Source organism: Acomys minous (genome assembly GCF_964271855.1).
Source record: "Acomys minous genome assembly, chromosome: 12".
In the NCBI taxonomy this organism is placed as follows: domain Eukaryota; kingdom Metazoa; phylum Chordata; class Mammalia; order Rodentia; family Muridae; genus Acomys; species Acomys minous.
The window spans coordinates 25,534,368-25,559,702 of record NC_140493.1 but is presented as its reverse complement, the minus strand read 5'-3'; the positions used below and the strand labels follow the sequence as shown (position 1 = coordinate 25,559,702).

Below are 25,335 nucleotides of genomic sequence, written 5' to 3'. Positions count from 1 at the left end.
TTTTTTTGTTTTTTGTTTTGTTTTTTCGAGACAGGGTTTCTCTGTGTAGCCTTGACTGTCCTGGACTTGCTTTTGTAGACCAGGCTGGCCTTGAACTCACAGAGATCCACTTGCCTCTGTCTCCCAAGTGCTGGGATTAAAGGTGTGGGCTACCACCTCCTGGCCATATATGGGTTCTTGAGAATAATTTTTTGTTTTTGAGACAGGGTTTCTCTGTATATACCTAGCTGTCCTGGACTCACTTTGTAGTCCAGGCTGGTCTTGAACTCACAGAGACCCACCTGCGTCTGCCTCAGGACTGCTGGCATTAAAGGTGTGAGGCACCTCACCCAGTTTGTTTTTGTTTGTTTGTGTGTGTGTGTGTGTGTGTGTTTTCTTTTTGGTTGTTCTAGACAAGGTTTCTCTGTTTAGCCTTGGCTCTCCTGGACTCACTCTGTAGTCCAGGCTGGCCTCGAATTTACAGCGATCCGCCTGCCTCTGCCTCCCGAGTGCAGGGATTAAAGGCGTGCACCACCACCGCCCAGCTTCCAGTTTGTTTTTTATCCATACTACATAAAAGCATTTAATCCTGTGAGGGTACTGGGGAGCATGTTTTCCTACATATGCTCATTGTAGATGTTCATTTAAAGAAAAATAGGATGAGTCAGGCAGTGGTGCCGCATGCCTTTAATCCCAGCCCTTGGGGGGCAGAGGCCAGCCTAGTCTACAAACCAAGTCTAGGACAGCCAAGCCTACACAGAGAAACCCTGTTTTGAAAAACCAAACCCCCACCAAAAAAGAAAAGAAAAAAAAAAAAGAGAGAGAAATAGAATGAAACCACGTTGTAATTTTTGTACTGCTTGAAAGATCTTGCTGGGATATATAATCTATGGGAAAACCAGTAAAGTTGTTGGAACTTTGTTCCATCAAAGTATGTGCGTGTATTTATGTATGTATTTGTGTGAAGTTGTTGGAGCTTTGCTCCTTCCACCCAGTGTGTGAATGTGTGTGTATATATGTAAAATGGTTGGCGCTTGCTTCATCCACCAAGTGCATGTGAGTGTGTGCCTGCTTTACATGGTCACCGACCCCACGTCCCCTCTGTTGGATCGCCGCACACAACCGTGAGAGCTGGGTTTCGATATTTATTGGGGGCGCTTTCCTGACAATATAGGCATCTAGGGCAGGTGTAGACACTGGGGAGCTGAGGCGTCGCATCTCCAATCAGTCTCATGCCTCTTCGATGAGGCTCAGGCGTGTAGGAAGCGGTTAAAAGCATTGTAAGCTGACTCCAGGTCAAAGAGCATCTGGCGGACCTGGGAGTCATCCAGCTCATCAGAGGCCGACATCCCACTCAGGGTCTGCAGCCACTGGCTGACTGTTTGGCGGCCTTCAAAATCTGGAGGCAGGTGGCTCATTCGATGCATGGTCTCCATTAGCTCCCGAAGGTCTGGCTGAATCTACAGATACACATGCTAGGGTGAGAACCTACCTACTTGCTCTGCTCCCCTCCCTCCAAGCCCGGGCTCCCTGCCCAGCTCCCGCACCTCGTCCATGGCGCGGATCTCCAGACGCAGCTTGTCCATGACTGTGATGAAGAGCTGAGAGGAGCATGTGCATTAGGCATCTCCTAACTCAGAGTGTAGAGACCCTTTGCAGCTCAAAGGCCAGTCCCAAGGGCCGGGCCTCCACCCATTTTCCTCCCCACACCCTGTACTAGGGGGCTCCTTCCTGCCTGGGGGCTACACTGAAGATCTGCCTAGGTTGACCTTCTGGGACTATGGACATTTGGGACCACAACTGGGAGAGCGATGTGGGAATCTGGGGTGCACTCTTATACAACCCCCTCAAGCCAGGGCCCCGCCTGAGTAGATCCTGTGTATACTCAATCCCCGTCACAGTGAGGAACTCAGTCAGGTGGGTCGTAGGCTCCATAGACGCTTCTCACTCTCACTCACAGCTGAGGTGCTCCTCCCAGGGGACTGCTTAGTTCTAGAAACCCCAGGACTATACTTTCCTGACTGACCCGGGCCGGTAGTCCCTTTCCCCTAATCCCCACAGGGCCCTCCCAGGAGCAGTGGGGCGCACCGAGACAACGTCCGCGATGCAGCGGTTGAGGTTGCCCTTGTCATCCTTGATGGTGATGGGCCGGTCTTCCTTGATCCTCTCCATGGCAAGTGGGCAGTCCAGCTGCGTAGAACAGACATGGGACCTGGGCATCACAGGGCTTCCAGAAGGCCAGGGTCTCAGAGCACACCCCACCCCAACCTTCCTGCAGGCTGGAGGGGGAGGACTGGCTCACTTACACGGAATTTCCGGCAGAATTCATCAATGGAGCTGATCTCTGAGCCTTGGACCTGTCGGAAAGCAGCTTTATACTGGACCAGGAGCCTGGAGCAGGCTGCGGTGTACCTAGGGAAAGGACCGGTTGCTGCTGGAGACTTGAGAATGGTCAGGCGTGGCTTATCCGAGCTCTTCCTCAGAAAGTCTAGATACAGTAGCTTTCATGGTGGGCTAGGAGGGCCACAGGCTTCCTACTGAAGAGCGCTCTGGACAAGAGCAGGGAGGTATGACAAAAACATTACTACCACAGGGAATCTGTGTGAGCTCACCTGGCACTCAGCACAAGAGTCCACATGTCTACTCTGTTTGCTCCAGACTAAGGTTATCAGACATCCATTACCACCTGGCAGCTCCTGGTCTAGTCAAACTGGCTTGCCATCTCCGAGCAAAGCACCAGCATCTATGCTAGGTACCTAGACTGGACAGTGATGCCTTAGACTATGCTGCCCCAGGTTCCCCTTCACCTTCTGTTTGTTTTTTGTTGTTGTTGTTGTTGGTTTTGTTTTGTTTTGGAGACAGGGTTTCTCTGTGTAGCCCTGGCTGTCCTGGACTCACTCTGTAGACCAGGCTGGTCTCGAACTCATAGTGACCCACCTGCCTCTCACAAGTGTGCACCACCACGCCCGGCTCCAGTTCGCCTTCTGAAGTTAGAACCACATCCACACCCTTATAAAATGCCCCTGAAACTGGGAGCCACCTGGGGCACCCCCATAGCTTTGGCTCCAGACCTACATCTGTGCTGCCTACTGAACCCACAAGCTCCAAGGAAGGGAGGAACATGCTTCTGAGGATTGGCGGCCATCAACATCTGAAGCCACCACAGGCTCGCTCACTCATTGGGGGTGACACAGTCCTTGATGTATGCTTTCTCCAGCGCCTGCATTGTCTTCACCACTGCAAACAGCTCTGCCATGTTGTCATACCTAAGACAAAGCCACACATCAGGCCACAGTTCCAAGGCAGGGCAGCCAAGTGCAGAATTCAGCCCACCTTTCACTCCATTCCTGGTAGATGCTCTTCTCCCTAGCCCAACCCCATGCCCCCCCCACTCTGCTCCCCCCCAACTCCCCCAACCATTGGTGTGGTAGTGGGTTTGGGAGACTGCTGGGCCTGCCATGGAGGAAGCTGGACAGGTGCATGTGTGTATGGAGGAGGCGCATGGCAGGTGCATGTGTGCATGGAGGAGGCGCATGGCAGGTGCATGTGTGCATGGAGGAGGCGCATGGCAGGTACATGTGTGCATGGAGAAGGCGCATGGCAGGTGCATGTGTGCATGGAGGAGGCGCATGGCAGGTACATGTGTGCATGGAGGAGGCGCATGGCAGGTGCATGTGTGCATGGAGGAGGCGCATGGCAGGTGCATGTGTGCATGGAGGAGGCGCATGGCAGGTGCATGTGTGCATGGAGGAGGCGCGTGGCAGGTGCATGTGTGCATGGAGGAGGCGCGTGGCAGGTGCATGTGTGCATGGAGGAGGTGCATGGCAGGTGCATGTGTGCATGGAGGAGGTGCATGGCAGGTGCATGTGCGCATGCAGCTGGTGTCAGCTTAGACACTTTGACTTACTTCTCCCTCTCCCGGGCATTCTTGTACAACTTCACTTCCTGTTGGAAAAGTAGACAAGTCGGTCGGCATCACTGGGTGGTGGTTATAGGACAAGCGACAGCCACATGCTGGTGGCAGTGGCCATGGCCAGATAAAAACTTACTACTCACCTCATACAGCTCCGGCTTGTTCCCAGGGGCTGCAACAGAGCAAGGAGGAGCTGACAAGTGGGGTCCAAGATGACCCCAGGGCAGGCCCATTTCAGTTACTTCCTGAAAGGATGTCTCCCATACCATGTCCCAAAGAGCTCAGAGGGGGCTACCGGATAGGGGTGGCCACTAGCCTCACCTCCTACCCGGATTGCCTCTTAGAGCCTACAGATTGCTAGGCTTAACTCTCCACCCCCCACCAAGGTGACTATACTTTGTTTATTGAACCATGATGTGGTGCAAATAAAAGTCTGTCACATACCTCACAGGGTAGGGTTAGGGACCCAGAGATGCTCAGGATGCCAGAGATTCTGGCCACATTGTGTATTATCTGTACTCAGCAGGGTATTGCTGGGCCCTCAGAAGCCAACCACAAACAGCTCTGGCCCTAATCACTCCCCAAGGCCTATGACTATGGGATGGAGGTAGCAGTGTAGTCCTTTCCCAACAGCCCTTGAGGCAGGGAATGCCCGCCCCGCCCCTCCCCACTTCCTCCCAGTTTAGGCTACACTCACCTCCGATACCAGGAGTTGCTGGGATCCCGTGAAACATCCTGCAGGCCCTGGCAGCTACAGCACAGAGACCTGGGAAGTAGAGCCAGCACTAACTCAAGGGGCCCCTGACACCTCAGGAAGTGGGATCTTGGGATCAGGGCACTGTGAACAGCTTTCCTGTCTTCTACAGGAACAACACAGGATGCTAAAGGGCTGTTATGGGGGAGCCAGGGCTTGGGGGATGAACACGGAGAAAGAAGGTGCAAACGCCATGGGAGTCCTGCTTGGAAGCTTGGATACAGTAGGGAAGAGCAACAGTTACAAGAACTGGGGTAGGGGCTGGAGACATGGCTCAGGGTTTAAAAGCACCGTCTGCTCTTCCAGAGGTGCTGAGTTCAATTCCCAGCAACCACATGGTGGCTCACAGCCATCTGTAATGTGATTTGATGCCCTCTTCTGGGATGAAGATGAACATGCAGATAGAGCACACATATGCATAAAATAAACAAATCGTAAAAAAAAAAAAAAACAAAACAAAACTGGTGTAGCATCTTTTTTTTTTTTTTTTAATTTGAGACAGGGTTTCTCTGTGTAGCTTTGGCTGTCCTGGACTCACTTTGTAGACCAGGCTGGCCTCGAACTCACAGCAATTCCCCTGCTTCTGCCTCCTGAGTGCTGGGATTAAGGGGGAAGCCACAACGCCCGGCGTGGTGTAGCATCTTGGGCATGGTGGAAGAGCACACTGCTTCAACACCATTCAATGGAAATGCACTTAAAAGAACTAGGTGTCTAATGCTTTCTGAGTGAGAAGTGCGGCGCCGGCCTTTACCCTAATTCTGGGGGAGATATAGGAGGAATGGATAAAGCCAAGCTTGTTGGTTGATGCAGTGTAGAAATGGTGGAGGTAGGGCCCAGGTTACATCCTGTCTAATAAGGAAGTTGCTGTCAGTGCCTTAGCCAGTGAGACACGCCTCAAGATTTGAAATGGGCTGAAATAGAAAAAAGTTCAGGGAAGGTAGGCAAACTGAGATAGAGTGGCCTGATGAGGCGCCTGAGCTACCAAGGTGGCAGGAGCTCGGAACAGGCGGACTCGCAGGAGAAAGGTGGTTCCCCACAGCCCAGGGAACCGGAGCTGTGAACAGTGATAACACCACCTGACAGCGCCCACTGCCCGAGACACGGACCGCTCAGCAAGGGCCTCTGAGTCCCAAAGGAGACGGGATCGGGACATCTAGCTCAAAGGGTTCCTATGAGGAGGGACCTGGCTATCGCCACGGCGTACCTGAGGCGTTTGGAGTCCCGGAGATGGCGACAGAAGCTCTGCGCTCGCTTTTTTTTTCCGCCTGCGCCTGCCGGGAAACTCGATCGGCAGCTCGGCACTCACTCTTCTACCTTAAGCCTACGCACAGAGCAAGCCCAATCCGTAAGTCGGCGCTCGCCTTTTTTTGCCTGAGCTTGCGCTCTAGGGCAGCTCCGCCTGTCAAGGGATTTAAGTCTCACATCTTCCACCCCTTTCTCAGACAGCTACACGAAGGAGAAAGCAGCTTATTTTAATTCGGCTTTTATTTATTTATTTATTTATTTATTTATTTATTTATTTATTTATTTATTTATTTAGGGGAGCAGAAACGACAGGGCTAAGATCAGATGCATTGAAAGAAGAGCTTGGAACCTTGGTTCAGTGAGCAAGCCCGCACCGGCAGTCTCTGACACATGGTGTCTCGGTCCTTTGCGGTCAGGTCTTTGCTGCACAAGTGCAGCTCCTGCAGCTGCACGAAGATCTTGTCCCACAGGTCAGGGTTCAGAGGCCCCTGAATGGAGCAGCCTGTGTGGTGGTAGGGAGAGATAGGTTTACACTGCACACCCACAGGAGGTATGGTGCTCATGTCCTACCTCTGAGCCAGCATTTTGGCTTGTCTGGTCACAGAATGTTCTCAACAAACTGGGCACGCCTGTGACCCCAGCACTCAGGGAGGCAGAAAAAGGAGGACTGCTATGAGTTCGAGGCCAGCCTGGTCTACAAAGTGAGTCCAGAACAGTCAAGGCAGGGACAGAGAAACCCTGTCTGGAAAAACAAAAATCTCAGGCCAGAGATCCCAGTAGGCTCAGGACGGCAGGGAACTGGATGAAAGGGCAGTGGTTCCAGAGATAGCAGTATGTGGTGAGGCGCAGCATAAACTCTGGGGCTCTCCTGTGCTCAACCCTAATCCTCTAAGGGCACAACCTGCCATCCTCAAATCTGGGTAAAGCAATGCCAGGCCAGGCCATCAGGTACACCTCTAAGTGGGAGAACAAACTATCTTACTGGTAGGTATGGTGTGAGTAATCCCTCCTGCTAGGAAGGAAGGGAGAGAAAGAGAGAGCCCATTAGTGGAGCTGGAATTGCTCTGACTTTGGCTACTTTTCCTGCTGACAAGAATGAGGAAATATGCCGGGCATGGTGTTGCGTTCCTGTAATCCCGGCGTGCAGGGAGGCAGAGGCAGGCCTATATTGAGAAATCCTGTCTGGAAAAACTGAAAAGAATGAGGAAATAAGGGCTTCCAGTAGGTGACAATGGTTTGCTACTCTCTTGACCCAGAAAACCCTACAAAACTATGCAAATCAAGAGGTTCAAATTAGACTAGGCCTGGTGGCACCTGCCTTTATTCCCAGTACTCTCCAGGCAGAGGCAAGTCTACAGAGAGTTCCAGATCAACCAGGACCACACAGAGAAACCCTGTCTCAATACAACAACAGCAAGCTGGGTGTGGTGGCAAAGCCTTTAATCCCAGCAGTCATGAGGCAGAGGCAGGTAGACCTCTGAGTTAAAACAACAAACAACAGCCTCCCCCCCCCCCCCAAAAAAAAGAGGTTTGGATCTTCACGTTCATTTGCAGAACACCCACGAAACTGTCTAAGCTCTCAAGGATATGCACCTGAAAAATGCCACCTTAAAGAAGCAACATGTGCCGTTCCAGATGTCTAGTTATGGAGTTGGAAGATGTCTGCCAGGCCAGCAGGGTTGGACATAATTAGTGGCTCCAAAGAATGTTGATTTTGATGAACATATGGGTTTAGATGTAGATTCTTTAGTCACATAGTAGCTAAAATGCAAGCTGGGTGTGGTGGCGCACGCCTTTAATCCCAGCACTCTGGAGGCAGAGGCAGGCGGATTGCTGTGAGTTCGAGGCCAGCCTGGTCTACAAAGCAGAGTCCAGGGCAGCCAAGGCTACATGGAGAGACCCTGCCTTGAAAAAACAAAACAAAACAAACAAACAAACCCAAAAAGCAAACAAACAAAAAAAGATGCACTGCCGAGCTTACAGATTTCATGGTGGACTGATCCATGTGCTCCCCCTGCCTAGATGAGATGGTTCTCACTGAGAAAGGATAAAGTGTTCCCAGCGAGAAGAGGAGGCTGCACAGAAGAAAAGATTCCCCCCCCCAAACAAACAAACAAACAAACAAACAAAACTGAAGAAAGCCGGGCAGTGGTGGTCCAAGCCTTGGCAGGTACATCTCTGTGAGTTCAGGGCCAACCTGGCCTACAGTGCGACTTCGAGGATGGCCAGGGTTACACAGAGAAACCTTGTCTCAAAACAAATAAATCCCGAAGAAACAAAAACTTAAGCCTGAAGAGTAAATTGAAAGTAAAATAAATAAACGCAAATGAGGGGAAGCTGGAGAGAGCTCCATTAAGAGTTCTTTCTTTTGGCTGGGCGTGGTGGCGCACGCCTTTAATCCCAGCCTTCGGGAGGCAGAGGCAGGCGGATCGCTGTGGGTTCGAGGCCAGCCTGGTCTACAAAGTGAGTCCAGGATGGCCAAGGCTCCACAGAGAAACCCTGTCTCGAAAAGAGTTCTTTCTTTTGTTGTTTGGGTTTGTTTTTGTTGTTGTTGTTGTGGTTTCCCTCCCCACTCCCCCGCAACAGGATTTCTCTGTGTAGCCTTGACTGTCCTGGACTTGCTGTACAGACCAGGCTGGCCTCAAACTCACAAATATCCACCTGCCTCTGCCTCCCGAGTGCTGGGATTAAAGACGTAAAGACATGCATCTCCGCCAAAATAGAGATTGACCTTTTAAGTAGTTCTTTTGTTTTGTTTGTTTATTTTCTGTGACAGGGTTTCTCTGTGTAGTCTTGGCTATCCTAACTTGCTCTGAATTCCAGGCTGGCCTTGAACTCACAGAGATCCGCTTGCCTCTGCCGCCTGTGTGTGCGGATTACAGGTGTGTGCCACTGCACGCAGCTGTACTTGTTCTTACAGAGGACCTAGGTTGTGTTCCCAGACCCCAGATAGTAGCTCACTACCATCAGTAACTCCAGGTCTAGGCATACGAGATCCGCACATGGTGTACATACATACAGGCCAAACACTCATACAAATAAAATAAAAACAAGCAAACCTTTTTGTTGATTTGAGATAGGGTCTCTCTATGTAGCCCTATCTGTTGGTAGCCCAGGATGGCCTCAAGATCAGAGATCCTGTTGCCTCTGCCTCCTAAATCCTGGGATTAATGGCATGCACCACCATATCTGGCACAAAGTAAATCTTCACTAAAAATTATCTTTAGGAGGCTGGAGAGATGGTTCAGAGGTTAAGAACATTGTCTGCTCTTCTAGAGGTCATGAGTTCAATTCCCAGCACCTACATAGTGGCTCACAACCATCTATAGCCTCTGATCCCCTCTTCTGGCATTCAGGTGTACATACAAACAGGGCACTCATATATATAAAATAAATAAATTAAGTTAAAAATATTGTCTTGCCGGGCGTGGTGGCACACACCTTTAATCCCAGCACTCGGGACACAGGCAGGTGGATTGCTCTGAGTTTGAGGCCACCCAGGTCTCCAAAGCAAGTCTAGGACAGCCAAGGCTACACAGAGAGACCCTGTCTCAAACAAACAAACAAACAAAAAACCAAATATTGTCTTTAAATGGACTGTGGTGACACATGCTTTTAATCCCAGCATTCAGGAGGTAGAGGCACGCAGATCTCTGTGAGTTCAAGGCCAGGCTGGTCTCTATGCAAGTCCAGGACAGCCAAGGCTACACAGAAGAACCCTGTCTCAGGAAAAGGAAATTGTTTATAGCTAGGCTTTGGTGGTACACGCCTTTAATCCCAGCAGTCCAGAGGCAGAGGCAGGTGAACCTCTTGAATTTGAGGCCAGCTTGGTCTACAGAGTAAGTTTCAGGACAGCCAGGGCTACACAGAGGAACCCTGTCTCGAAAAGCCCAAAAAAAAAAAAAAAAATCGGATCCCTTGGAACTACAGCTATGGAGGTTGTGCGTGACCTGCCATGTGGGTGCTGAGGACTGAGGAGAGATCTCGGAAAAGTAGACCTTAACTGCTGACCCTCTCTCCAGCCCCTCCTTTGTTTTGTTTCGCGACAGCTTTACTCTGTAGCTCAGGCCATATTTGAGGGAGTCTGCCTTAGCCTCCCCAGTGCTGGGTTATCCGTATGAGCTGTACTTGGTTGCCTCCTGCCGTATTCTAAGCAACCAGACAGAGGCCGTCTCGCCCCTTCCCCGTTGCACCACAAGCTGCCTTTCACCATGACAGCCTCGGAGAGCCTGACCCGTAGCAGTGACTGCCCCTTTCCTCTGGCAGGTCCCTGCAAAGTAAAGCCTGAGTCAAGTGAGGCAATGGCAGGAGTCGTTATCACTTCCAGCCCTTACCTGACAAGCCAAGGAAGCTGAGGCCTTGGCAACGCTCTTGGAGGGCAGACAAGAGCTCCTGCAGACTGTCACAGCTGACCTCAGGGTTGGCAGACAAGTCCAGAGAGACAAGTGAGGGGCAGCAAGGGAGACACCTAGAATAACGCCGGAAGTGAAGGGATGGGTTTCCGGGGAAAGGCCTAGCTTTACTTCTACAGAAGGCTGCGTCAGACGAAGCCACAGCTCTGGGGGCCAGGGACCAAGCCTATAGCAGCATCTGTTCCTGCTTGACAATGGCAGGACCTCGCTACAGCACCAGCCAAGGGCAAGACTGCAAGGGACAGCCCTGGACAACTCCCAACACTGCCTTGAAAGACAGCTGAGGCTCTGGGAGTTGGAGTTGGGGAGGGAAACGCCAAGGAAGACAAAGGCTAGACCAGAGAGAAAAGCTCGGGCTGAACAACAGAGGCACGCTAAGAAACTCAAGGAGGGTAGCACGTATGCCTGCCAGAGCCGGCTCTCCTGGTCCTGGTCTGTATTCATGTCAGGCTCCCTCCCAGGACACCCAGTATGTCACCTGCTCAGTTCTCTCACAGCCTTGTCATTCAGGTAGTTTGCAGACAGGGTTAGGTGGGCCAGGGCACAGCCTTCCTGGATGTGAGAAAGAGGCCAACAGGTCACGCCTAGTGGGCACCCACCTGCCTTCCTCCCAGCAGAGGTCCACCCTCAAGAAAGCTATTTGGAGATGGAAAGGAAACACCTCTTTCAGGCTCACAGGGGGTCTGGCATGTCCCTTGGACCCTGGCTGGAGTAACCACCACCCTTCTCCCAGGGGCCCATGGCTGTTTTTCCCAACCCCTGGCCCTTCCCTCACACTCTGCACGACACGTGGCAGGGTTTCAGCTGAGTTTTTGGCCTCCGGCTCGGCAGTCCCCTTCACACCTCATACCTTAGTCAAGTATCTGACAACGGGCTCTATGAGACTCAAGTTGCTTGTGCGGGCTGCCACGGAGCTAAGCTCCAAGTGCAGGAGGGAACAGGCAGGTAAGCTCTGCAGGACCCTCGCCAGGGCGGGGGCGCCCAGCGTGTTGTAAGACAAAGACAAAGTCTTCAGGTGCTCAGCATCTGTACAGAGGGAAGGACTTCTGTCAAGCTATGCAGCAGTTACCCCTGCCCTTTCCCCACCCTTCTGGATTTTGGTTTTGTTTTGTTTTGGTTTGGTTTTTTTGAGACAGGGTCTCTCTATGTTAGCCTTGGCTGTCCTAGACTCACTTTGTAGACCAGGCTGGCCTCGAACGCACAGCCGTTCGCCTGCCTCTGCCTCCCGAGTGCTGGAATTAAAGGCGTGCGCCACCACGCCCCGCTTCCCCATCCTGGCTGCTGGGGATGAGCTGGGCTAGGACGTTTGTGAGGGGAGCTCAGGACAGTGCTCTGACCACTGCCACCTAACCCAAGGCTCCTCTCTCTGCTGGGCTCCACTGGGTGACCCCAGTTCTCAGCCCTCTGTACTGGGCTATGTCACTAAACCAGATTGGCTCACGAAGAAATTGCCTCAGGAAAGCGGACAACTTAAGCCACGGGGACAGAGGGGCTTTCGAGGACAGACATGGCTCCTCTGAGACTCTACTTGTGATGTGTGGGGGTTACGATGCATCCTTAGAGCAGCCAAAGCTGGTCAAGAACCAATTTCTGCTGGAGCCCCAGCTAAACCCACCAGGTATACCTGGACCCTAAAAGGAACCGGCCCTTCCCTCAGGAACCGGGTCCTGATAGCCTTGGACCCCCTCTGCTCGAGATCCTAATTCTCTCAACATCTGGCTCAGGAAACAGACTCAACTGGTCATCTTACCTTGGAAGGCACCACCCAGAGCAACCTGCTGACTCAGGAAGAAGCTGGGGCTGAAGCCACAGGCCTGTAGGCGTAGGGCGCTGAGCATGGGGCAGGCCCGCAGAAGCGAGGCCAGGGCCTGACCACAGCCGTCTCCTAGTGGATTCATGCTTAAGTCCAGCTCCTCCAAGTTCTACAGAAGATATGGCCACTGAGTTCACAGACTCCCCCACAGAGAGTCCAGTCTCTGCACACGTCCCCATTCTAGAGACAAGCGCTGCCCAGCTCTCCCGGCTGCACCATACCACCCGTGGACGGCTCAATGGGAAGACTGATGCCACGTCGGTGTTGGCCCACTGTACCCTGGGTCTTTACCTGTAAAGCGGCTTGGCTCGAGGAGCCTTCAACGAGCTGGCGCAGACCTTCCTGGCTCAGGTGATTGGAAGAGAGATCAAGGAGGACCAGGTTAGGCATGGTGCCCAGCGTTGCCAGCAGCTCAGTAGCACAGCCATCACCCAGCTGGTTCCCAGCAAGGCGCAACTCCCGGAGCGTTGTGTGTAACTTGAGGGCCCGCAGCAGGGGTGTGAGCTGAGCTTGGCGCAAGGCCAGGGAACAGGCACTAAATGAAGAGCTTGAACTCTGGTGTTCCATTGCCCGCAGCACTTGCTGGTGCTCCCCTGAGAAGAGAGATAGATATAGGGTCACCAGTCACAGCTTGAACCTGCCCCCTGATTCCTGCAGGCAAAGCAAATGGCTCGGGAGCTAATACAGGGCTCATTCCTATACAAAGTGGATTTAGTACCATGCAGGAGTGTGCATACAAATCAGGGCGCTAGCGGGGGTGTGTGTGTGTGTGTGTGTATGTGTGTGTGTGTGTGTGTGTGTGTGAGTGTGTGTATGTGAGTGTGTGTTTTGATCTCCTTCAGTCATACTCACATCTCCCAGTCTCTGAAACAAGTTTTCAGGTGACCTCTAGACCTTCCAGACTGCTCCCTGGGCTTTTACCTGTAGCTTAAGTTGCTTCAGGGACTTTCACTCCAAGAGACCACGATCTCAGAACTGTCTGCTCTTTCTTACCTATCATCCACATGTGTGAACTGAACAAGTAAAATGTTTGGAGGGAAAGTTGGTTTCCTCAGACATATTGTCTGTGTAGTGCAGGGTCGACGGGGACTACGTGCCCAGCGCCTCTCGCCTAGGCTTCCATCCCAAGGCAGGACTAGCTCACCTTGCCCCAGGCTCTGGCAGGCCCTGCGGTAACGGTCGATCAGCGGGGGAAGGTCCCAGGAAGTGACTTCAGCCAACACCTATAGTGTACATCTGGTGAGGAGCCCTGTAGTGCCTACTAACGGGGGTGGGGGTGGGGGTGGGGTGGGGGGATGGGGGGTGGGGGGAGGGGGGAGGGTCGCCTGTGCCCGTGGCCCACCTCATCATTACTCTGTAGCACATGGGGGATGGGGTCCTGTGGGGCTAGGAGTGCTCCGTCCTTCCGTAGGGTGAGCCGTGGAAGTAGCCCACAGGTCTGGTAGTAGCGCTGGGCAGCTTGCTCCGCTAGCCAGGCCACAGAGTGGACGTCACTGCTATAGAGAACGGCAGACTGAGCTCAGGTGCACTGGGGCCCTGCTTAGGTGCCTACGGTCTCCAGTTGTTTCACCTGCCGACAGCCACCCCTTCTCTGGATAACTAGCCTTCTTTTTTTTTTTTTCCCTTTTGTCTTTTTCCAGACAGGGTTTCTCTGTGTAGCCCTGGATGTCCTTGGACTAGCTTTGTAGACCAGGCTGGCCTCGAACTCACAGAGATCTGCCTGCCTCTACCTCCCAAGTGCTGGGATTAAAGGCGTGCACTGGCACATTTTTTTTTTTTTGAAACATCTACCTACCTGAGATGAAAGGCAGATGATGTGCACTTCTTCTAGTCATTTCTAAGGCCCATAGAATTAGGTTGTGCTAGGGATCCCTGCTTGAGTCTGTAAGGGCTCCCTGGGGCTCAAGGTGACACACAGAGGTGCTGTGTACATCTGACTGCTCCTGATAGCCCAGGCAGAGCTCCATGACAGACAGAAGGGGAAGGGCACATGCCTTACCTGTGCGGGACAGGGATGAGGAAAAGGTTATCCTGAATTTGAACTCGAACCCGGATGGGAGGGGGCTGGACCAGAGGCTAGCAGGTAAGGACAGAGGGAGGGCAGTCAGAAAATAGGGTTTCCGCCCTTACTTATGTCACGATAAAAAGACTATTTTTGTACACTCACCAAAGGCTGGCCTGCTGCACAATTTTCCTTGCTGGGTCCCGAGGTCCTAGGCACGCTGGGGTTCTCTGGCTGCTCCGTAGCCAGGCTGCCATCTCCTGCTTTAGTCTGTATACACCAACCATCAAGACGTGCCGCGCGACCCTGCTTGCCACGAGTCCGAGGCCTGACTGGGCATTGTTCATAGTCTGACCCTGAGGTACTGTGCCTGCTGCTGTGGGTCAGAGGTGTGTCTAACTCCAGCCAATCCCCAGCCAGGTATTCCTCCTCAGGAATGAGCGCAGCCTTCGGGGCAGGGACTTCATCCGAGCCTCGAGGTAGGCTGGGCACCGAGCGACGGCTCTGGGCACTACCAACGCCTCGGATGGCTGCCTGGTAGGCAGCCCGGCAAGCATTTGATGTGGCTGCCTCTCTGCTTTTGGACAGGTCAGGCGCTTGGGTTTCGCCCTGCTGTGCTGTAGCGGAGTGCCTCAGTCTTTTCTGAGATGGCCTACAGGGACCTATGTTGTTCTCCTCCTCAGAACTGCTACTGCTGCTGGTTGGCCTGTGCCTGTTCTTCCGAGGTCTGGACACTGCAGGCACGGTTTTCTCCAGAAAGACCTTAGCAGGGGCTGGAAAAGCCTCTGGAGGTCTAGGGGTACACGTGGAGGATTCTGGACAGGGGCTTGAGGGAGGAGAGGTCTCAGGGTCAAATAGATGGTTCCTTGGGATGGTCTGGAGGGCAGGGGAGCTGGAGGGGGCTGAGGAAGAGAGAGGAGCCCATGAGACAAGGCGCCAACCTTGAGGGCTAGAGACAAGGAGAGATGGAGGAGGCCCTGTTTACCTTGGTCTGAGGAGGCCATCTGGAGCCTCCTCTCCATGGATGCCGCTTTCTGTCTTGTCTCAAGGTCAAGGTCCCTGAAGTACAGCTTCACCCACTGCTGCAGTGTCTCTAGTGGGCTGAGGCCCTGTACGGCACTCGGTTGAGCAGGGCAACAACAGACTCCATCACAGTCCCTGACCTTCCCGACCACGTCCTGGCTCACCTTCGTGGTACGGAGAGTTACAGACGCCCCTCGCTCAATGAGTAGTTCAGCCACCTCAAAGTGGCCACAGTTGAGGGCATCATGCAAGGGGGTGATACCGTCACAACCCTGGCCACCTGGGTCATCCACTGCGGCTCCATGGTCCAGAAGGAAGCGCACGATCTCTGCAGGGGGGAGGGGGAGGGGGTGGCACAGGTGCACATGAGCTCGGCCCCTAGCACCATTCCTACTTACCTCCTGACTCACACGTCGCCGTGCGCTTGGCCTGACCCTACTCACCAAGGTGCCCATAGTTGCATGCTTCATGTAGAGGGGTCCAGCCACAGTAGTCTCGGGGATTCAGGGGATGGCCCTAGGACCAAGGACAGAGGATGGGTCCTGGCCCTGGTTCCAGCTGAGGTTTGTGGCTTGATGGCTAGGAACCTGTCCTAGAGGCCAGAGTGGGCCTCAGAGGTCTACTCCTTGTTATAGCCCTCCCTCTATTTCCTCCTTTAGCTGTTACAAAAAAAAAAAAAAAAAAAAAGAAAAGGAGGCTGTGCTGTGCCCCTCTAGGTGCCTAGCCGGCTACACTATCATAATAGACTCCTAGCCCAGATGCCATCCTGTGCCTTGGTACAAACAGTGCCTGACTACAGGCTTGAAACAGGAACAGAGGACGCTAGTATCACTGTTGGGCATTCTCATCCTGGCTCGGCCATCCCATTCACCCACAGTGGGAACGCTAGACAGGTAGAGATGCAATAAACCGGGCATGGTAGCAGACGTCTTTAATCCCAGCACTAGGGAGGCAGAGGCAGGCGGATTGCTGTGAGTTCAAGGCCAGCCTGGTCTACAAAGCGAGTCCAGGACAGCCAGGACTACACAGAGAAACCCTGTCTCCAAAAACCAAAAGCCAAACCAAACCAAAAACAAGCAATAAAGGAAACACTGCCTGGGTGCACAGCTCCCCGAGGAAGCAAGGGTTCAGCGATCTCTCTAGGGATGTTGGCCCACCTGCCTCACAAGATCCTGGACGCGGCGCAGTTGGCCTTCGATGCAAGCTCGGTGCAGCAGGGTCTCGCCCATGTCATTGCGCCGGTTCCACTGTAAGTGTTATAATTGCCCCGACCGAGCGGGGCAGAAGTGTGAGGGGCACGTCCGGGCGCTGCTGGACAGCAGAAAGGTAGGGCATGTAGTCCTCACCTTGGTTACCTTCCGCCGGCCCAGACAGCCCTGAAGCTCCTCGTCTTCTTCCAGCTGCTGAGGCAGGCCGTCAGGATCTTCCTCTAGAAGAGTAAGCCCGCTGATCCTGAGCCTATGGCACACTGTGTCCAGTGAGCCTCTAGGGCAGAGCAGCCACAAGTAGGAGGGAGGAACTCGGGGTCTGTGGGGGCTCCGTGGCCAGGGGAAGCAAAGCTGACTCCCACCCAGCCCAACCCCACCAACAGCCCACTTCTACTTATTTATTTATGGATTTTTGTTTTTCGAGACAGGCTTTCCCTGTGTAGACCTGGCTGTCCTGGACTCACTTTGTAGACCAGGCCGGCCTCGAACTCACAGCGATCCGCCTACCTCTGCCTCCCCAGTGCTGGGATTATAGGCATGCGCCACCACGGCCCAGCTAGCCCACTTCTATCTCAGCACTCCACTCCACACAGGGGCTGAAGAAAGGGAATTACCTTTCTGCCCCATCAGCAGCGAAAGTGTCTAATCGACTCCTGTCCATCACATGCTGACCTATACCCAGAGCCTGCCCTGCAGATCAGTCTCCGTTATAGACTCTCTCTCTCCAAGTGCGTCACCTGCTCAGCCTGCAGCCTTGTGTGCTACTGGCCTCTTCCATGACTACTAATGCTTGCCAGATGTTCTTCAGTGGCTCTTCTGTCCCCTCCCAGCTTCCTCTGGCCCTTTCTATAATTCCTCTCTTCTCTGCCTTCTCTTGTGGCCGTGGCTAGCAGCTGAAGGGCGTTCCCTAAAGTTGAAGTACTTGGTCCTCTCTTCTTGCTCACGACACCTAAAATACCAATATTCAACCTGCCCCTTCCTCTAAGACATGGTGCAATTTCGCAGGTACTGAGGCCCTATCCCTGGAAGTCCACACTTGAAGTCAAGGCTTTTCTGGAAAGCGAATCTACAAACCTCACAGTTGGGTCTTGTCTGACCAGAACCTTGCTGGAAATCAGCCCTCAGCTCCAGAGCCCCCATGCCTGCCTTGCCCCACACAGCCAAGACGCATCATTCCTAGCACCGCACCTCTCAGCACACTGGCCTTGGGTTTCAGGAACATGCTGCAGCAGCTGGCTCACTGCCAACACTGCTGGACAGTCTCATGTGAGGGGGGGGCAGCACAACATGGGACCCCACCACCACCACAGCCTACCACCCACAAGGCCATCCATGACACATCAGCTCACCTCCCTTGGACACGTGCTTCTAAGGCTTTTTCACCGCAAACACTGATTTCCAGCTGGACGGTGGGCCAACAGAGCCCTTCCTGTCTGCTACCCGTTCCGTCTCTGACCAGTTATTTCCGCAGAAAACTTCTGATTACTGCGTCCCTCGTCCCGTACACACTGCCTGCCTCCTCCATTCATTTCCACAGAAGCACTGCTTGCCCTCCCTAACTACGGCTACGTCACCCCCCTGGGTCCTCAGCAGGCTCCATGAAGACACATCTCCAATACACGCCAGCCCATCCCAGCCATCATCTCAGAGCAGAACGGGGCTGAAGAGGCAAGCGCAGCTGACCCAGCACACAAGGCACCGTTTGGCGCTCACCGCTCTCTGAGAGCTCCAGTTCACAGGTTTCCAGGTCTTCACTGGCTTCTACTTCCTCTTCCTCTTCCTCCTCCTCTTCCTCCTCTGTGTCTTTTGCCATACTCAGCTCCTGCAATCTCATTTCGGTGCCAGGGGCTTCTTGGGGCTGCAACTTTAGTTGCACAGTATAGAGATGCTGTAAGATCTGACGCTGGGGAGCAGAGATGTCCAGATCAGGACCAGGCAGGATCACAAAGAGCAACTGACACAAGGGAAGAACAGGTTAAGGAGGAAGGAGTCTAACTTCAAGGCCAGCGTGGGCAACTTAGTGAGACCCCGTCTCAAAATGAAAATACAAAAAGGGCTGGGGATATATAAGTTGTGAGTAAGATTTTTTTTTTGGGTAAATATTTATTTATTTATTCAGTATTCGGCCTGTATGTGAGCAGAGGGCACCAGATAGCTGTGAGCCCCATGTGGTTGCTGAGAATTGAACTCAGGACCTTTAGGAAGAACAGCCTGTGTTCTTAACCTCTGAGCCATCTCTCCAGCCCCGTGAGTAAGAACTTAAGTTCGAAAGCCAGGAAAAAAGAGAGCTGGATTTATTGGGGCGGGGGGTGGGGTGGGGGGGTGCCAATGATGGTGGGATGGGCTCTCATACTTGCATCTGGAACCTCTGGGCCCGCTGGGCACAGCTGAGAGCCTTCTGGAAGCACGGAGCTAGCAGCTCATACGCATCACCAGCTTCCTCGCGTGACAGCCCAATGTTGAACCAAGTCTTAGCTTCCTGAAGCAGAGAAAGAAGCCCAGGGTTGGTGGCTGCCTACCACACCCAGGTGGCCACAGCCATTAAGCTGGCTTTCCCTTAGCTGGCCATATGAAACTGGAAGATCTGACAGACCATAATAGTCCTTGGAAGGAACAGCCTTTCCAGGGGAAGCATCTACTCACACTCGCCACTGGAGAATGGTAGGCTCAACGTAGAGACACAGAACTACACCGGCATGTGTACGGGGTGGGGGTAGGGAGGACAAGGGTGTGTCACCTCCAGGGCATTGCCCTTGCGTAGCCTCAGTTCTTCCTCGTAGTGGTGCACGGCCTTGCGGTGATCCTTCATGTCTCCCAGCGTGGTTGCCAGGGAGACGTGGATGACAGCTAGCTCGAGATCTGGTCTGTTCAGCAGCTTGGCGAAGTGCAGCTAGGGTACCATCACAGTTAAGGCTCAGACCCCGGCTTTGCAAGGAGCTGGCTCTTTCCTCCTACCCCACGGGAGGGGATGCAGCACTCGCCTGCTTCAGGTAAGCCTCAGACGCCTTGGGAAAGTGACCCGCCTTGGAGAAAAGGTCCCCCAGCTGTTCGCAGATAGCCATGGCATGTTGAGGGTCACTGCCCTCAGCCTCTTCCAGCTGCTGCTGCAGCCGGATCACTGCCAATACTGCCGGAAAGAGTCCCACGTGAGGGGGGGTAACAGGGCACGGGGTCCCACCCACAGCCTACCACCCACCAGCCATATTCCTTTAAGCAGGAGCCCGGGAACAGGCGGAAGTGCCTCCATGTGACCACTGGTAAAAAGGGGTGGAAGGGAAACTGACCACTTGGGGCTTTTGAAAGTTACAACAGTAAATATGCTTAAAGGCCTAGAACAGTCCGTGGTCTGAAGGGTTACTGCAATCACCGTCTCTCTCTCTCTGGGCCACAGGGTGCCATCTATGCCCCCATTTGCCAGTGTTGCTTTGTGACACCGGCCCGTTTGGTTTCCTCTACACTGTGCACCAGGCTTGGACAAAAGCCAGGGCCTTCAACTGACAGAAATCTACCCTTGCTGTCAGAGGCCCAGGTTCAAGCTACCACTTCCTGCTGGGAGAACAGAGCCCTTCTCCCACCCCTTACGGCTCTCCGTTCCAGGCTCCCCGCGTAGCCTCACCATACTTGAGACTCTGACAGACGGTCTCTCTCTGGGCAGGCTTCTGGGAGCCCAACCTATAGGCCTTCTTCAGGGCTCGTTTGGCAGCCAGAAAGTCCCCCAGATCTTGGAGCACCTGAGAAGAGGAGTGGGGGTAAGGGCTGGAAATGAGGCCTGTAAGACTCACTGAGGCCCAAGCCCAAGCAGATGACGAAAGGGGGAAGCTACCTGGGACGCTAACACGCAGCATTCACTTTCCATGAACTTCATCTTCATGGCACGTGCACACTCGCGGGCCCCCTCCAAGCAGCGCATGGCCTGAGAGTGCTGTCCTCCTCGCCAGTGGATGGCGCCCAGGTTGTATTGGGCCCGGAACAGATCTTCATGGAGTTGATTCTGCCTGTGGAGGGCGGAGTAACAGGAGCTCAAAGTGCCCAGTGTCCACAAGCTGGAACAGCGGATACTGAAATACCCATGATGCTGTTGATACATAACCAGTTATGGCTGGTTTTTTGTGTGTGCGTGTGTGTGTTTGTTTGTTTCAGTTTTTCGAGACAGGGTTTCTCTGTGTAGCCTTGGCTGTCCTGGACTCACTCTGTAGACCAGGCTGGCCTCGAACTCACAGTGACCCGCTTGCCTCTGCCTCCCGAGTGCTGGGATTAAAGATGTGCGCCACCACGCCCAGCTCAGTTATGGCTGTTAACTATAATAGCCACATAGCCCCCAACCCTCCCATGGTGGTTTCAGGCCTGAACCTGCTTCTCCTCAGTCTGCAGCACAGATGTGAATGGGAAAAAAAAAAAAGAACAACTGCCCTCTTGGAAGGACCCCAGGGGACCACCTACTCCCTCATGGGGACAGGGAAGGTGCCTCCTCACTCAGCAAGAAAGATGCTCTTTCTGAGGTAGTTGTTACACAGCGCTGTCTGCTGCAGACTCTCAAAGGTGAGGCCCAGGTTGAGGTAGAGTCGAGTCCTCATCTCACTCAGTTCTTGCTGGGTCAGCAGCCCTGGAAGACAACAGCTCTCGAAGCTCAGTTGCCCCCTCTGGCTATGGGGGTTTTCAGGTGCTCCCATCCCTTATCCCGTCTCTTACTGAGGGAACCAGGAGTCTGCTGCTGATAACGTATACAGAAAAGATGCCCGACAAGTTGGTGAGTAACACAGACCCTTGAAAAGGTGGGGGTGGGGGGCACCCAGAAAGCAGGATATGGGGAGAATCCAGGGTAAGGACACCTACCCTCTAGCTTCTCATCCACAATAGCCAAGCTCTTCTCAAAGGCAGCCTGCGCCTGCAGCAAGGCGTCTCTTGACTGGCAGTGGTCATACACATCCAGATGGGTGCGGCCAATGGTGGCCCAGGCTCTCTGCAGCTCAGTGTGGTTGGACAAGGAACCAGCCAGATCCAGGTAGAGATGCTGGTGCTAGTGCGGAAAGAAAAAGCATGAAGTGATCCCACCCCGAGCGAAGCCAGCACTTCTGTTCTCCAAATTTCGACGGAGTTGGCTATAAGTAAGCATGCCCTGTTTTTTTCTGTGCCATAGGCCGTCTATGGTGATAGCTGCTCTGTCCTGCAGCAAGCCGGTGTTGTCGCGTCAGACCACTAAGCAGACCACATAGGCTGCTCCCAATAGCAGTGGATCCCGAGTCTTCCTCTTTCCACAGGGCAAAAGCCATAGTTCTTAGTGATTTTGGTTGCCACAAGCCCGGACCACAGCAGGCATGAGGGTGTGACTGCCTGCCAGGTCAGGGGTTGGGGCATTTGCATACTGAGCCTCTCTCCTCCTCGACAAGGCCCCAGAAATGAGGGTCCTGTACCTTCAGAGCGTCAGAGTAATTCTCCATCTCAGCCAACCGCTCTCCGATCTTGCGGTGGGCCACAGCGCAGCCCAGGGTGTCCTGGACGCTCTCTAGCAGACGTAGCTCCTGCTGGTGCTCCTCCAAAGCCTCCATGAAACGGCCTGCCGGAAAAGGGGAGTTGGGTGCTCAAGGTATGCCATCACCCAGCCAGTCCCCAGTCGCCAGACCCTCCCTCTCACCGCTCTGGCTCACCGTGGCTAGCCAGCAGCTCCCCCAGCTGGTGGCAGTAGACCGCTTCCTCGCGCAGCTGCCTATACTTCTGGGCCCTGGCCTTGGCCCTGCTTAGCTCTGCCGGAGAAGAGAATCAGGGCTAACCCGGATCCATATCCACTCCCTGCGCTCCCGACACAAACGCCCCAAAATACTCACGGCGAAGCTCCTGTTCCAGGGTCATAGTCGCACAGCCACCTTCCGCCGCGAAAATCTGCACTTCCCGCGCTTCGCTGAGACCACGCCCATTTGCCTCGCTCCACCCACCCCCAGGCTCACCCAGTCTTCTGAGCGCGTGCCTAACTCCGCCCCTTCGGTGGCCCAAGCGCAATAGAGGTTGGTGGAAGCGATAATCCTACCGCGGCCTCCTGGGAGCCGTAGTCCGACCAGTTTAAGCAAGGTTCGATCACGGAGCAGAACTTCTGCAGGTTGGAATCAAGGCTGCCAGAAGCCAGGCAAGAAGGGTTCTTATTTAGACACCCCTTTGGGTGGGTTCCGTGAACTGCAGTCAACGTGTGGCCGCTGGCTAGGGCACTGACCCTACTGTCCTGGAGTCTACCTATTTTTTTTGTTTTGTTTTTGAAGATTTACTAGGCGGGGAGAAGCCGGGCGTGGCGGCGCACGCCTTAAATCCAGTACTCGCAGGCAGAGACTGGATCACTGTGAGTTCGAAGCCAGCGTTGTCAACAAAAGAGTCCAGGACAGTCAAGGCTACACAGTGAAACCCTGTCTTGAAAAATCAAAAAACTCAGGCAGTGGTGGCCCAGGCCTTTAATCCCAGCACTCGGGAGGCAGAGGCAAGTGGATCCCTGTGAGTTCGAGACCAGCCTGGTCTACAATACAAGTCCAGGACAGCCAAGGCTAACACAGAAAAATCCTTTTTCGGGAGGGGAGGGGATGGGGAAAGGGAAGGAAAAAAAAAAGATTTATTAGGCGGGCATGGTAGGGCACAACTTTAATTCCAGCATAGCCAATGCTATACTGAGAGACATCCCAACAAAAGATTTGTTTTTTTATCTTATGTATGTTATTTTACTTACATGTGTGTATGTGCAACTCCCATGTGCCTGGTGCCCAAAAAGGCCTAAAGAGGGCAACTGATCCCTTGGAGCAGGAGTTCAGAGTCTGTTGTGAGTCACCGTGTGGGTGCTGGGAACAGAACTTGGATCCTCTGCAAGAGCAGTATATGCTCTTAACTACCAAGCCAACCTGACTCTGTTGTTGTTGTTGTTGTTGTTTTCCAAGACAGGGTTTCTCTGTGTAGCCCTGGCTGTCCTGGACTCACTTTGTAGACCAGGCTGGCCTCGAACTCACAGTGATCCACCTGCCTCTGCCTCCCGAGTGCTGGGATTAAAGGTGTATGCCACCATGCCCAGCCCAACTTGACTTTTTATTACAGGTGTTCTGTAATGCTACCCTCATTTCCTCTAGAAATTAAAGTACACACCACCTATTTACATTTGTAAAGAAAAAAAAACTTTTTAAATACAGGCACGTGCTCACTATGTTAGTCCTGGCTGGACTCAGAGATCCCCCTGCCTCTGCCTCATGCATGCTGGAATCAAAGACCTGTTCCAGCACACCTAGCTACACTTGAAAGTTTTTTAAAAAATATTTATTATGTATACAGTGTTCTGCCTGCCTGTACACCTGCATTCCAGAAGAGGGCACCAGATCATATTATAGATGGTTATGAGCCACCATGTGGTTGCTGGGAATTGAACTCAGGATCTGTAGAAGGGCAGGCAGTGCTCTTAACCTCTGAGCCATCTCTCTAGCCCTACACTTGAAAGTTTGACCTTTAAATTTTGTTGTTGTTTTTGTTTTTCCAAGACAGGGTTTCTCTATAGCTTTGGCTGTCCTAGACTCACATTGTAGACCAGGCTGGCCTCGAATGCACAGTGATCCACTTGCCTCTGCCTCCTGAGTGCTGGGATTAAAGATGTGCACCACCACGTCCAGCTCAAAAACTTTTTAAAAAAGATTTTATTTTATATATGAGTGCTCTATCTGCATATATGCCTGCATGCCAGAAGAGGGCATCAGATCCCAGTACAGATGGTTGTGAGCCACAGTGTGGTTGTTGGGAAATGAACTCAGGACCCTTGGAAGAGCAAACAGTGCTCTTAACTGCTGAGCCATCTCTCTAGCCCCCTCTTTTGCTTTGAGTCAAGATCTTTTTATTTTTATTTTTTAAAGATGTATTTATTTATTATGTATACAGTGTTCTATCTGCATGTAACTCCTGCAGGCCAGAAGAGGGCACTAGAACTCATCATGAATGGTTTTGAGCCATTATGTGGTTGCTGAGAATTGAACGCAAGACTTTTGGAAAGACATAGATAGTGCTCTTAACCTCTGAGCTATGTCTCCAGCCCCCTTGAGTCAGGGTCTTATGGAGCCTAGTCTGGCCTCATACTCAACATGTGACTGAGGACTGACCTTGAGCTCCTCTTCTTCCTGACTTTACTTCCCAAGTGTTGGGATTACAGGCATGAGTCTTACACGAAGAGTTTCTTTTCTATTGTTGTAGCTCATCCTTTTAAACTCTTTTAATTGGTTCCTTTTGTTTGTTTGTTTGTTTGTTTTGGTTTTTTGAGACAGCGTAGCCTTGGCTATGCTGGACTTGCTTTGTAGACTAGACTGGCCTTGAAATCAGAGTGATCCACCTGCCTCTGCCTCCCAAATGCTGGGATTAAAGCCGTGTGCCTCCACTGCCCAGCTTTTAATTTGTTCCTTATCACTCCTACCTCCCTTCTAACTCTCCAAGCCTAGGTAGGAGAGAAAAGATGGTTAGAAGGAACAGGGGACATAGCCAGACTTAGTTCTGGCTGTTTAGGATGGTTGTGTTCTTCGGGAAAATACCAATTTCAGCCATCAGGATATCCAGCAGCAGCCTTCTTCCTTCTCAGGGCGTCTTTGAAGCTCCCCACCCCACCCCTCCCGCCATTCCTCGAAGGGCCCTCCTCTCCATCAGAGCTCCCTCTCTCTCTCTCTCTCTGGGCTCTTCATATTTATACCCTCTCCAAGTCCTCAGAAGTAAACTTACTGCAGCTGGAAAAGACCACACCCGGCTCTAGGACCTTCTGTGAAGGGCAGATTTTAGACTAGGCCTTGATGGGTCTCAGGAAGTTAGAAGAGCTATGGAGGCCCACACTGCCAGCCTTTTCCCAGTCCAGAGCAGGCCTTGGTGGCCTAGGCGGCCTTGGTGATGTATGTAAAGGGCACGGTGAGGGATGAAGGACAGAATGGGAGACCGTGCTTTTCCTCTAGCCCTAGTGTTCATGCAAGCGTTGTGACTGGGCCGCTCTGACATACTCTGT

At 52.9% G+C, this 25,335-nt stretch overlaps 2 protein-coding genes across 2 annotated transcripts; both read right to left on the bottom strand.

Moving 5' to 3' along the window:
- Positions 1-1,111: 1,111 nt before the first annotated feature.
- On the bottom strand, positions 1,112-5,985 carry VPS28 (VPS28 subunit of ESCRT-I). Its single transcript, XM_084748669.1, has 9 exons — positions 5,851-5,985; positions 4,590-4,658; positions 4,036-4,064; positions 3,887-3,924; positions 3,156-3,245; positions 2,286-2,391; positions 2,068-2,169; positions 1,527-1,580; positions 1,112-1,439 (listed from the first exon to the last, which is right to left on the bottom strand). The coding sequence occupies exons 2-9, from the start codon at positions 4,624-4,626 to the stop codon at positions 1,230-1,232; spliced, it is 666 nt and encodes a 221-aa protein (XP_084604795.1). The 5' UTR covers positions 4,627-4,658; positions 5,851-5,985; the 3' UTR covers positions 1,112-1,229.
- Positions 5,986-6,152: 167 nt separating this feature from the next.
- On the bottom strand, positions 6,153-22,277 carry TONSL (tonsoku like, DNA repair protein). The gene is made up of 26 exons (XM_084748670.1): positions 22,172-22,277; positions 21,995-22,090; positions 21,761-21,903; positions 21,183-21,366; positions 20,823-20,952; positions 20,173-20,344; positions 19,966-20,080; positions 19,331-19,476; positions 19,087-19,239; positions 18,703-18,828; positions 18,063-18,252; positions 16,488-16,570; positions 16,299-16,388; positions 15,585-15,657; positions 15,306-15,469; positions 15,104-15,227; positions 14,284-15,020; positions 14,116-14,192; positions 13,459-13,612; positions 13,261-13,339; positions 12,408-12,709; positions 12,054-12,225; positions 11,154-11,329; positions 10,782-10,855; positions 10,226-10,359; positions 6,153-6,393 (listed from the first exon to the last, which is right to left on the bottom strand). Exons 1-26 carry the CDS (start codon positions 22,194-22,196, stop codon positions 6,212-6,214), a joined length of 4,101 nt encoding a protein of 1,366 aa, XP_084604796.1. The 5' UTR covers positions 22,197-22,277; the 3' UTR covers positions 6,153-6,211.
- Between the last annotated feature and the right edge of the window lie 3,058 nt (positions 22,278-25,335).